This window comes from Cinclus cinclus, chromosome 17 (genome assembly GCF_963662255.1).
Source record: "Cinclus cinclus chromosome 17, bCinCin1.1, whole genome shotgun sequence".
Lineage (NCBI taxonomy): Eukaryota > Metazoa > Chordata > Aves > Passeriformes > Cinclidae > Cinclus > Cinclus cinclus.
Window position 1 is genome coordinate 4,220,391 of NC_085062.1, and position 12,570 is coordinate 4,232,960.

The window sequence follows — 12,570 nt, forward strand, 5'->3', positions numbered from 1 at the left end:
TCGTGCAGCCTCACCCACCTCAGGAGCTGGGAGGGGACAAAATCCCTTCCCCAGGGGGACTTTTCTCAGCTGCCCTGAGCTGTGCTGTCACTGCTGGTGGTGGAGAATGGAAGCAGCCAGCTCTGCTCTCCCTGGCACTGGGAGGCAGGGAAGGATAATCTGAAGAGCTGCTTGTGCCCAGGACACCTGCCCTGAGCCCCAGCTGCACCTGAGAGCTCAGAGTAAAACCACTTAGAGTAACGAGGCTCAGGACTGAGAGCATTTGTGCAAGGGCATGACCAGGGTGTGCCCAGAACAAGGACAGGGACAGCAGGTAAAGGACAGTCCCCAGGACAGCACAGCTTGGCTGAACCACTCCAGCACACCAAGGGTGAGCTCAGGAGTGAGTTAAGGCAGAGTCTGCCCACAAATGCAGTAACAAAACTGAAATTTAAACTTTTAATTATCCTGGAGTGACTTTGCTAAACCAACAGCTCTACAAAGCACTGTACAAAGATTAAAAACAGCCCTTCCCTGGTTTTTAGAAAGAACTTAGTTTGCATAACCTGGAAGGGAAAAGCCTGAAGCCAGTTAAGGATCTATTTACAGAGAAGTTAATCACGTAACTGTGACCTGTCAGGTGCTTAGTACTGGTGTCACCTCCTGGGGCTGAAGGTGCTCTGCCCCACAGGACTGGATTTGGTCAGCACAGCCAGGGATGAGCTGCCCTGAGCCTGCTGGAGAGCAGCTCCCAGCTGCAGTGAGTGGGGTTTGCTGCAGGACTGGTGCTGGTCCCTGTTCACCCTCTGCTGAGGCACAACCTCCACCCCCAAGGGCACCAGGGCTGTTCCAGATGCTGAGATGCCCGGTGATCACCAGTAAGTGTCAAAGTACACAGTGCTGGAGAAACAGCAATCCAGGACTTCCCTCTCTCACCCTCAGCTTATCCCAGCCCTGAGGGGAGAGAGGCACTGGCTCCTTCCCCCTCTGCACTGCTCCAGCCCCAGAGGGTGCTGCAAACAGGTGTAAGAACAACTCAGACTGGAAGCCCTGAGGTGTCAGGACTGAGCTGAAGCTGCTGAACCCCAGGGAGACTGTGGAGCTCTCAGTGAACAATCAGCAGCTGCAGGAGAAAGAGAGAAGTACAACACCCCCACCTGTCACAGCCAGCAGCTGCCTGCAGTGTGGAGAAGTCTTTGGTTACTAGAAAGATGACCTCAGATTAAATTGGAAATCTTAGAGCTTTACTTGATGATCCAAAACTGTACAGTCACCTCATGGTGTGTTTCAGCCTCTACCAAGGAGCTCTGTGGAACAGAACATGGCTGGTGCTGCTGCAGCACCTTTGTTTTTTTACACAGTTCCCATGTCCTTAGCAGCCCTGAGCCAGGAGCAGGGATCCTTGGAGCAGGAACACAAAGCTGCTGCTCCAGAGGAGTGTGGCTGTTAAAGCCAGTGCTAAATATTCCAGAGAAAGGGTCAAAAGAAACTCTAGCCCAGGGCAGAGCGCTCTGGTGTCACCCACGGGTGCTGCTACAGTGCAAGTTTAACACTTCCTACCTCAGGTTTCTGTCCTTCCCAGGACTGGTGACCTGAACTGTCACAGCTGTGGCTCTGCTGCCAGCCCTATGGAATGACACCCCACCTCCCACCATCGCTGTCACTTGACTCCACAACAGGCAACAGGAGACAAGGAGGTAGATAAAATATTCATTGACAAGAGAAAAGCACTCGTAGAAAACCACAGTGCAGTGGCCCTCTCCATGCTCTGCCCTTCCATACACAGCTGCCATGGCTGGGAAGAGTTGGAATACCCTCAGGATGAAGTCAAATAGGGAATACCTGCCTCTGGGTCACTGCCTGCTTCTCTTTCTCCTCACTCAGAGCAAGGCGATGCTCCTGAACTGGTTCCAGAAGGGAACCAGGGCTGCTGCCCCCACCAACACCCCCCAGCATGGGGGGATTGAACCTGCTGTGACTCCTGGTGCCTGGGAGCTGCTGGAAACCAACCAGGCTCAAGTAGAAGCTCCAAGCACTGGCCAGTACCAACACTACTCCTAGGAAAAGCAACCGTGGACAATTTGCTCCTGATCTCCTCCTTTGGGAGGAATTTTAACCTTGAACCGTAGGGACAAAACAGGGATGGGTGTCCCCAGCTCAGCACTGCAGAGGCTCCATGGTACCCTTGGAGGAGCAGATCCTGAGAGCTGTGGGGAACCTGAAGGAGCAGCCCCTGCTCCCTCCCACAGCTCTTAGGGGTCCCTCTGCCCCCAGCACTTCAGGAATCTCATCAGCCTGTGCCATTTGTTCTTTGGGGAGTCACCCAAGGCTCTCCCAAGCTCTCTCCCAGGAGCCATGGAGCTGTGAGCAGCCCTGGGTCCAGGTCCCTGCCTTTCCCCCCATCCCAGGAGGATATCAGGGAATGCCTGGAGAGAAGGAAGCTGGCTGGCTGACCTTTTGTTTGTTGTTTTGGTTTTAAAGTGCAGGATCATTACCAAAGCCACAAAAGCCAGTCCTCCTCCTCTCCAGCACAAAACAACAACGACAAGAGTGCTAAAAATTCCGGGCATTTCTCCAGCTGCTCAACAGGCCCTTCCAGGCTGCCCAGTCACCTCGTTGATCCTCACCCTACAACTACCGCATTTAAATACCCCAAATAACCTAGAGTTTGTTACAAATCCCAATTTACAGAGTGTGCTGGACAGGAGTTGCACTGCCTGGTCCTGCTGCAGGGCAGCCCTTTCCCCAGGCTCACTGGTGCAGGTGGGCCCTGTCGTCCGGGCGCTTGATGTGGATCCTGCGCACGCGCTCGATGCGCTCCCGCTCCTCGTCCTCCTCCAGGTGGTGGGAACGCCCTGCAGCCCCTCCCGTGGCTTCCAGGAGGGCATTGTCCGGCCCCCTCCCATCCTGGGATTCGTAGAGCAGAATGTTCAGGGTCTCCTCGTAAATTCGGGCTTCTGGGAACTCCACCTGGAAGGCAGGGAAGAGAAGGTCACTCCCTGCAGGCACCAGGTTACCTCGGTTTGGATTCCTGATATCTGGTGTTGCAATTCTTTAATTACACCCCAGCCACAGAAATCCTTTCAGGCACAATCCTTTCTATTCCATTTTTTGCTTCCAGCTTTTGAGTCAAACAACCAGTTGGGTTTTTACCAGAACCAGGTAGATATCTCCCCTGGGAAAGGGAAGAACACAAGGAAGGTGTGCCACTGCTGGATCCCTCTTTACATGGGGGTGTAGAACCAGGGAATGGTTTGGGTTTGCAGGGACCTTAAGGATCATTTAATTCCAACTCTAGATCATCTACTTGCAACTCCCAAACCCAAACATGGTCAAATGCACAAGTTTGTCTGAAGACAGAGCTGGACTGAGCATTATGGAGTATCACAGAGCTTTATGGAATATCCCAACTGCCCAGTGCTACCTGCCCTGAGCAGGCAGCTCCTGCTGTACTCCCAGGATGAACTCGGGTGCTGCCCCACTCTCAATGCATTGATTATCCTCCAGAGGTGCTGAACAATGACAAAGTGCCAGCCTGTTCAGCTGTGAGGGTGCCAAGGCTGGAGCATTCCCAGTTTTCCTGTACCTTGGTCTGCTTTTTCTCAGTGGCATAAACAATGGAGGTGCAGCAGACCTCTGCGATCTTGCGGCCCTGCCCGTAGAAGGACCAGCAGCAGATCTCATCCCCAATGACATCCTTGATGAAGAGCACCCTCCCGTTGAACCTCAGGGACAGCTTGTCAAAGAGCTCAATGTTCTTCAGCATGTTGTCATCAGAGTTGCTGTGGGAATAGAAGCAGGAGCAGGAATTTAGAGAGCACATGGGAAAAGTGGGAGCAATGAGCATTGACAGCCCTGAGATCCCAGATTCCTGTATCACAGAATCCCAGGATTGTTTGGGTTGGAGGGACCTTAAAGCCCATCCAGTGCCACCCTGTGCCATGGGCAAGGACACCTTCCACTAGCCCAGGTTACCCCAAGCCCCATCCAGCCTTGGACGCTTCCAGGCATGGGGCAAACCCAAGAAATTAATTCTTATTATTTCACTACTACAGGCAGGAAAACATGAAGCAGCAGCAACAATATAACAGCAACAGCCCCATGAATAACTGTCCAAGGCCATTTCACCCAGGTGCAAAAATCCTACCAGCCAAATCAAACCATTCCTGAGCTCAGTACCCTGGATGGGCACTGTTATGTCATGCAACTTATAAGGGAATAAGAGAAAGAGGACAAGGCCCCCAGTTGGGTGATTTCACCACTCACTGAGCTCCCCGTGTTCAGCTATCACACTGCAACCCATAGGAATGCAGACAGCACTTGGCCAGGAGCCTCTGCCAGCTGCACCTAAGGATTAGAGGAACTTCTCTGGCACAGAAATAGCACAGGCTCAGCCTTCCATGGATGGCAGCAGACTCTCTTCTGACTCCAGTTTGAAATTAATTGGGAAAAAATGGAGTGCCTGCCAACACCAATCTGTCATCATGTCCAGGGGAAGAAAAACAAAACTTCTATACTGGATTTTGGTCTGTGAAAAACTTCCAACAATGTCTACTGAAGTCACTTACCTAGTGTAGGAATATTTGTTGTTGCTTCTGTTATAGAGCAGCTTCACTGCTGGCTGTAAGAAACAAAGCATGGATGAGTTCCAGCCAGAGCTAGAATCTCAGCTCAGCCTACAGCCTCACAGAGAAGTTGCAATGACAAATTCCCAGCGGGATTTCGGTGGGGTTACTGCTGTTGCTGCAGACCTGTGGTGCAAAGGTTGGCAGTGGAGCTGCAATCCCTCCTGACCCCTTCTGGGACTGGATCCTCATCTATTCTTATCTTCCCTCCGTCTTATGAGCACCCCCTGCCATGTGCAGGGACACCTTTCACTACCTCAGGTTGCTCCAAGCCCTGTCCAACCTGGCCTTGGACAATTCCAGGGATGTAGCAGCCACAGCTTCACTGAGCAATCTGAGCCAGGGCCTCACCACCCACACAAGGAAGAATTTTTTCCTAATATCCCACTTAACTCTGCCATCCTTCAACTCAAAGGCGTCACCCCATACCCTGTGACTCCATCCTTTGTCCAGCTCTCCAGTTCTCTTGGAGCCCCTTTAGGCACTGTAAGGAGCTCTGAGGTCTCCCCAAAGCCTTCTTCTCTCCAGGATGGACACCCCCAGATCTCCCCATGGCACATCCCAGTCTCTCTCACCTTGTTGGAGGTTGCAATCAGCTTCTGCTCCTCCTTGGAGGAGGTGATCACCGGGACTTTGCAGAAGGGCTCGTATGCATCCTTGTTCTGTGAGAGCAAGAACCAAAGAGCAGCTGAGTGACAACAGATCCCAGGGCACACCCACATTTCCTGGGAATGATCTCTTCAGCAGAGTCAGTGCCAGTCTATCCCTGTGTTGGTTTCTGGGCTGTGGATGGCCAGGCACCATTCTTCTGGGAGCACCTGAAGTGTCCATTCCGGCTCTCCACCACTCATTGTCCTGTGCCAGTTAAACAGCAGGATCTCAAATGGGGCTTCTCTCAGATAGGACATCAGTGACAGCAGCATCAAACCCAAGATGGGAACCTCAGAGCATAACAAAGAACATGACAGGACTCCCAGCAGCTTTGGGAAAAAGCTGGTTTTCCTAAATGTGACCAGACTCCAACAGATGGCAACACAAACTATTCCAATTTCCATCCCAGCCTCTAAAATCACCACATGAAAACCAGGAGAAAATCCTGCTCTGCTGCAGACCCCTAGCTGCCCCTGGTGGCCCCTGAGCCCCGTGCCTACCTGCAGGGCTGCCTGGCATTCATCCACCAGCCCCTGCACCAGGTAGTACTTGGCCTCAGCCAGCAGCTCCTCGATCTCCCGGCGGCTCTCCGGGAGCGGCACGGCCCCGTCCCGCAGGTAGTTCAGGATTGTCCCAAAGTGCTTCCCACAGCGGTCAATCAGGATCCAGCCTGGGGACACAGGAAGGCCACAGAAAGGACAAGCTGAGATGAATGTGGTAAAAGGCACTGCCAGAGCAAACTGGTGAAGGACATGATGGAAGTGGAGTGTGAGGATGGAACAGGGAATGTGAAAAGAGTGAGGCACAGATGGAGCTTAGGACCATGGTGGGAAGAAAATCGTGGGATGGTTTGGATTGGAAGGGAATTTAAAGATCATCCTGTCCCACCCCTGCTATGGACAGGACACGTTCCACTAGCCCGGGTTGCTCCAAGCCCCACCCAGCCTGGCCTTGGGCACTTCCAGGCATCCAGGGGCAGCCACAGCTTCTCTGGGCACCCTGTGCCAGGGCCTCACCAGTCTCACAGGGAAGAATTCCTTCCCAATATCACATCTAACCCTGCCCTCTGGCAGTGGGAAGCCATTCCCCTTTGTCTTGTCCAAACTCCAACTCTCCTGGAGTCCCTCTAGGCACTGCAAAGTGCTCCAAGGTCTCCCTGGAGCCTTCTCTTCTCCAGGGAAGAAAAAAGCTACAGCCAAAGCTGTGGGTGCAGGACCCACACTTCATCTCTCACTGCTGGGATCAGGCTGGACCCTGGAAAAGTCAGGCAGTGCTGAGGCTGGAGTTTCCCTGAGTGAACAGATGGCCACTCTCACAGGCTGAGGCTCAGGAATGCAGCGAGGAAACGCTTGTGGGGAAGGAGTCATATTTTGGACAAATAAGGAAAGTAGGTTAAAGCAGCCCCTGTGTGTTCTGCATGAATGGAATTACAAGGAAAAGTCTGAACATTTGGTTCAATCTGGAAAGGGAACACAGCTCTTTCTGACAGAAAAGGAGACACTCTGCAGCAGCTCACTCCAGGCTTCCCAGCTCCCTTATTCCTGCTGTCCACAGACAACACAAAGTGTGCTCCAAGTGTGATTACAGGCTGGAACAACAAACTAGAGACAGAAATGATGGAACAAAGGACTGATCCAAGCTAATGGTTAATCCAACTAGAGAAGAAAAAAGCCCATTTGGCAGTGCAAAGTATGGAAAGCAAGAAATCCCATTTTAGTGGGAGATTTAGTGCAAGGTGTCTCTGCCCATGGCAGGGGTGGAACAAGGAGAGCTTTAAAGTCCTTTCTGACCCAAACCATTCTGGGATTCTGTGATGAAGACGAAGCACAAACCATGGTAATAAACCAGGACATCCATATTCCACAAATGCAGCTGATTCCCAAGCCCACTGGAGCACACAGATAGGTAAAGGGCCAGCTGAGAGCAGAATTGCCATCCCCAAACTCCTCTGTGATTCCTCGTAGGCTGCAAAAATCTGCTGCAACTTCATGTTTGGAGATGGTGAAACTGAAGCAGAATTGCTCATTTTCATGTGGGGATGAGAAAACACTTCAGTAGCATTGCAAAATCTGAGTGACCACTAAAAGAGCTTTAAAAACTCTTCTGTTTCCCCCAAACAGCTCAAAAGAAATGAGTCACAGGGAAGTGACCCCACTGCCACTCAGCCACAGTAGAGCCAAAAAGTGGGCTGAAGTCTTTTAGGGCTATTTTTTAATTGCAGTGTTCCAAAAACATCCTGTGATCCATTTAGAAAGGGACACAGAATCCATGGTCTGTATGGAACACAGAATCATGGAATGGTTTGTGTTGGAAGGGAACTTAAAAGTTTATCCAGTTCCAACCCCTTGCCATAGGCAGGGCCACCTTCCACTGTCCCAGGTTGCTCTAAGCCCTATTCAACCTGGCCTTGGACACTTCCAGGGATGGGGAAGCTTCTCTAGGAATTCCATTCCAGCACCTCATCACCCTCACAGGGTGGATTTCTTCCCAATATCCCATATATTCCTGCCCTCTGGCAATTTGAAGCCATCCTCACTTGTCCTATCACTCCAGGCCTTTGCAAATAGTCCTTTCCAATCTTTTTTTTTGTCAGATACTTTAGGCCCTGGAAGCCACACTTAGGTCACTCCAGAGCCTTCCCTTCTCCAGGCTGAACAATGCCAGCTCTCCCAGCCTTTCCTCCCAGCAGAGCTGCTCCATTCCTCTGCTCATCCTGGTGTCTCCTCTGGACTCTCTCCAGCAGCTCCAGGTCCTTGCTGTGCTGGGGCAGCTCTGCAGGTGGGGTCTCACCTGGGCAGAGGGGCAGAGCCCCCCTCCCCTCACTGCCTTTGCCCATGGACACATCACACTTTTAGGAAATTCATCTTTGTCTTACAGGAATTCTCAGGGACAGGATCCAAACACTCCAGCTAAAACCAGACATTTTCCAACCAAGCCCTGGCAGGTGAAACAGGAGCCTGACACTGGACACTGTCTGAGGCTCCACTCTCTTATCAGCAGCTGGAGCAGGAACAGCATCCCCATCAAGAGCAGCAGGGAGCCAGGGAAAAAAAAGAAAAGAATTGGAAATGGGTGGATGCACCTGGAAAACTCACATCCTTCTCCCTGCTCATTACCATCCAAAGAAAATGCTCCAAATATGCTGATTCGCTATAGTTCTTCAATGATTTCTAAGCTGAAAACAATCATTGCCACCCACAGCCAGAGAAGCCCAGACTTTTCTCCTCCAGCCTGAGGAGCAGCAGGTTGGAATTGTTCAGCTGGGAGGAGGAGCTGGGATCTGAATCCCAGACACAGAGCAGGACCCCGTGTGCCACATTCCAGACTGGTTAAACCCAACTCCTTCCAGTTGCTCCCCAAGCCTGGCTTCTTTTCCTAAGAAACATTTTGTTTTGTGCCAGGTTTTGGGTGTGAGGGGGATTTTGAAGAATTCCAGATAAAAAGTGTTTCCTTTAGCAGCCCCAGTGCTATTGTCCCAGTTTCCAGGCAAGGGGAGATAAAGCAAGAACTGCTGCAATGGGAGTGTCTGTGTTACAACATACAGGAAGTATCAAATTCCTCTTAAAATACAAACTGGTTCCATGGAACAATCCCACACAGACACTGTGTGAGTCACAAACAAACTTGAGATTTTATGTCCCAAACATGATATTTTAGGGGGAGAAACTCCAGTTATTCTCAGATTTGGTGTGCAAACAGCACGTGCACTTCCAGGGCCTCTCAGACCTGGGAATGGGATGTCCCAACCCTCCTGTACCTGCCCAGGACACTGGTATCATGCCAGGGTGAGTTTCCAAAATTAATTTGGAATTTCCAATCAATTTCCAACCATGGGAAGTCTGGAATTATCAAATTCAGTGAAGCAGCTTCAGGGAGGGACAGAAGATCCACCTCAGGTTTAGGAAAGGGAGAGGGTTCACAACATTTCCACTCCCCCAGTGTTCCCAGTCAAGGTGTTGATTCCCATTTGACAGTTTTTTTACAAATCTGACCCACAGACTGACTTTTTTATACAACCTCCATGGTCTGTATCCAAGATAAGTATCCCAGAGCCCTTTTGATCCAGAGCCCCAAATCACAGCATCCACATTCCTGCTTTATCCTGGCCTAGGATTACACCTGGAACAACACAGCTTTGTTTTCCCCAGCTTAAATATAAAGACTTCTGGCTAAACCAGGAATATTTAGCTGATCAGGCTGTATTTTTACATTTTTTCCTTCGAATCCACTTCCTTTTTTCTCAGGAAAGCTTATCACAAACCTCTAAACAGAGTATTTTAAAGCACTCAGTACTCAGTCCAACCCACCTCATCCTGTACTATATTTTCTCTATTTTCAGCAAATTCAAACAAAATTTTCAAATAATAATTATCTAATCCCAAAGGAGGTGTTTGAACCTCCAGACTCATCTTTGCAGAGGCCATTGTTAAAGACAAAGGTCCTTAAATATTATTATGGGTAAAACATCAGAGTGAAAATAAAGCTGAGCTTCCAGTTAAACTCTCGCACACCCACAACGTGGGAATGTGGAGATAAAATTCCAAATTTTCTGAAAATTCTGCAACTGGTTCTGTTTTAGGGAAATCAGCTGTCAATAGTCTCACAAGAAAATTGTTTCATTTAAAAGATAAGCTTTTAACTCATTAATACCTATGTTCAGAGCACATTTTATATTTTGTTTATAAGCAAGGAGACAAGAAGAGGGAATGGCATTCTGAGCTTCCAAGAGGACACACAAGTCCCAACTGAAGGACTCCTAATCACTATCCCCACCTTCTCCCATGGGCTTCAGAGCTTTAGTGTGAGTACTCCGAAAGGAAAAGATGCTCCAGGGGCCACCTGGGCCTGACAGGAGCTTTGGCACTTCTTAGTGTCCCTCTGCTGCTCAGGCAACCACTCAGGTCATCCTTGTCTTTTGTTCCACATTTTTCCCAGCTGTATAATCATGGAATCACAGAACAACAGTGTGGTTTGGGTTGACCTTGAAAATTATTTAGTTCACTCCTTCCCATGACCAGGGATACTTTCCACTATCCCAGGTTGCTCCAAGCTCTGTCCAGCCTGGCCTTGGACACTTCCAGGAATCCAGGGGCACCCACAGCTTCTCTGGGCACTCTGCGCCAGGGCCTCAGCATCCTCACAGGGAATGATTTCTTCCCAATATCTAATCCAAACCTATTCTATTGTCTTGCCACTTCAGGACCTTATAAACATTCTTTTGGATCCTTCAGGCACCAAAAGGCCACAATTAGGTCACCCCAAACCTGCCTTTTGTCCAGGCTGAACAATCCCAACTCTCCCTTGTAGGAGAAATCCTCCATCCTTCCAACCCTACATACAGAAGTCCCTCTGACCTTTTGAGGACCCCTGTGACTTTCCCTGCCCAGGAAGGGCACGGAGGGCACCAGGAACATCCCGATCCTTACCTTCACTGTCTGTGAGCACTTCCATGCGCCCGCTGAACATGGCCTTGAGCATGGTGTCCTGTTTGGTCAGGGTCTGCATGGTGGTGTAGTACAGGGCCCCCCCCACGTTCAGCTTCACATACTTGGAGCTGGGGCTGCTCCCCTTGAAGGACGTTGTGCGCGTCGCCGCCGCCGGCACTGCTGAACTCACCACGCTCTCTCCCGACATCTCTTCCTGCAAGGAAAGGGGTTCCCAGCTCAAGGAAGGACTTCCTAGTTCAAGAGAGCAATTTCCAGCTCAAGGAAGCAGCTCCCAGCTCAGGAGAGCAGTTTCTAGCTCCAGGAAGCAGTTCTCTGTTCAAGGAGAGCAGTTTCTTACTCAAGAGAGCAATTCCCATCTCAAGGGAGCAGCTCCCATCCTGGCAGTGTGACACCCCTGTTCTCATGGGTGTTTCATGCCTTGGCCCCTTTGTGTGAAGTTCTCAAGTGTTTTAAATGTTTCAGTGTCAGGAACTGAAGGACATTCCTGGACACAGACCCCATTTTTTTCCCGGGGAGAAACCCTGGGAATGCTGAGCCAGGCTTGCATTGCAAAGCCAATGTTTTCCCACAACAACTGCTTTCATTTCTTACACAACCCCAACAGCTTAAAGCTCTTACTCCATCAGTAATCTGGGATGGAATTGGGCAATTCCCAACACACACAAGTGGAGCAGATGATTCCTGTGAGTCCAAATGCAGAATTCAACAGATTCCCAAGTGCTAAAATGCAGAATGCGCACAGGCTTTCAAGGCTTTTTCCCTTGGAACAAACAGGGAGAGCACACACGAGCTCTTTCCTGCTCTACCCTGCCCTCCCACACTGCTCAGAGCACCAAAACCCAGCCGGACAGAGCAGCCTCTAACCACATTCCTGTCACCGAGTGACACTGGCACAGGCACACGGTGGCTCAGCACCACAAATGTCCCCAGAGCTGCTAAATCCTTAACTGCTGGGAGCCTTCGTGGTTCTATTTTCCCTCAGGACAGGATAGGGTGGGATAACTAACCCCCTCCATCCCTGCTCCTCCAGCTCCCACGGCTCCGGGATGAGCTGAACCGAAGGATTCACTGCCATGAAGCTCCCAATGGAGCCGGAGTTGCGCGGCATAGGACAGGGAGCAGGAGAGGCAGGGATGGCCTAGAGACGATCCCATCATCTCCGGGATGCACAGGCAGCAACCTCAACTCACGATCCAGCTGGCTCCGCTACCGAAACACCCCAGCTTGCGCAGGAACGGGATTCCAGAGGGGATCGATCCTACAGCGCACCACGACCCTGCACCCCAAATCCCAGCCCTGCCCTCCCCAAACCACCGGTCCCAGGCTAAGGGGCTCGCTGGGCACGGGACACGCGTAAACCGCAGCGTGATCACCGCGACTCCCGGGGGTCAGGCTCCCCCCGGGACTCTTTATATTCTCGGGGCTGGACCAGGCCCCCAGCCCGCCCCTGGGGACTGCTACTCAACACCCGCACCACTCTAGGAGGTCGGACCCCCCAAATTCTCAGTCCAGCCCCTCCCCAAGGCAGCGGACTCCGCAGGCATCCCCGGGCAGGACCGGTACCCGCATTCCGCCTCTCTCGGTCCCCCTCCCATGGCCCAAAGTCCCCCCTGAGCCCCCCGACCCAGAGTCCCTCGGCCCCCTCTGAGCCCCCTCAGCTTCCCCATGCCCGCTAAGGCCCGGAGCCCCTCTCAGACCCCTCCCCGTTCCCCCATCTTCCATCAATCCCCCAACCCTCCTCCTCCGCGAAGCCCGGATCCCACCCCCGCCCTCCAGGCCCGTCCCCGGCGCCCCCGAGCCGCTCTTTCCCCGCTCACCATGAACGGCGCCGCAGCCCCTCGGACCGAGCGAGCGGGAGCGCCGGGCGG

The 12,570-nt window shown here is 51.7% G+C and overlaps 1 protein-coding gene across 1 annotated transcript; it reads right to left on the bottom strand.

Moving 5' to 3' along the window:
* Nucleotides 1-1,456: 1,456 nt before the first annotated feature.
* On the bottom strand, nucleotides 1,457-12,552 carry KCTD10 (potassium channel tetramerization domain containing 10). The gene is made up of 7 exons (XM_062504317.1): nucleotides 12,520-12,552; nucleotides 10,682-10,895; nucleotides 5,756-5,925; nucleotides 5,180-5,266; nucleotides 4,548-4,600; nucleotides 3,566-3,761; nucleotides 1,457-2,949 (listed from the first exon to the last, which is right to left on the bottom strand). The coding sequence occupies exons 1-7, from the start codon at nucleotides 12,520-12,522 to the stop codon at nucleotides 2,731-2,733; spliced, it is 942 nt and encodes a 313-aa protein (XP_062360301.1). The 5' UTR covers nucleotides 12,523-12,552; the 3' UTR covers nucleotides 1,457-2,730.
* Nucleotides 12,553-12,570: the final 18 nt, after the last annotated feature.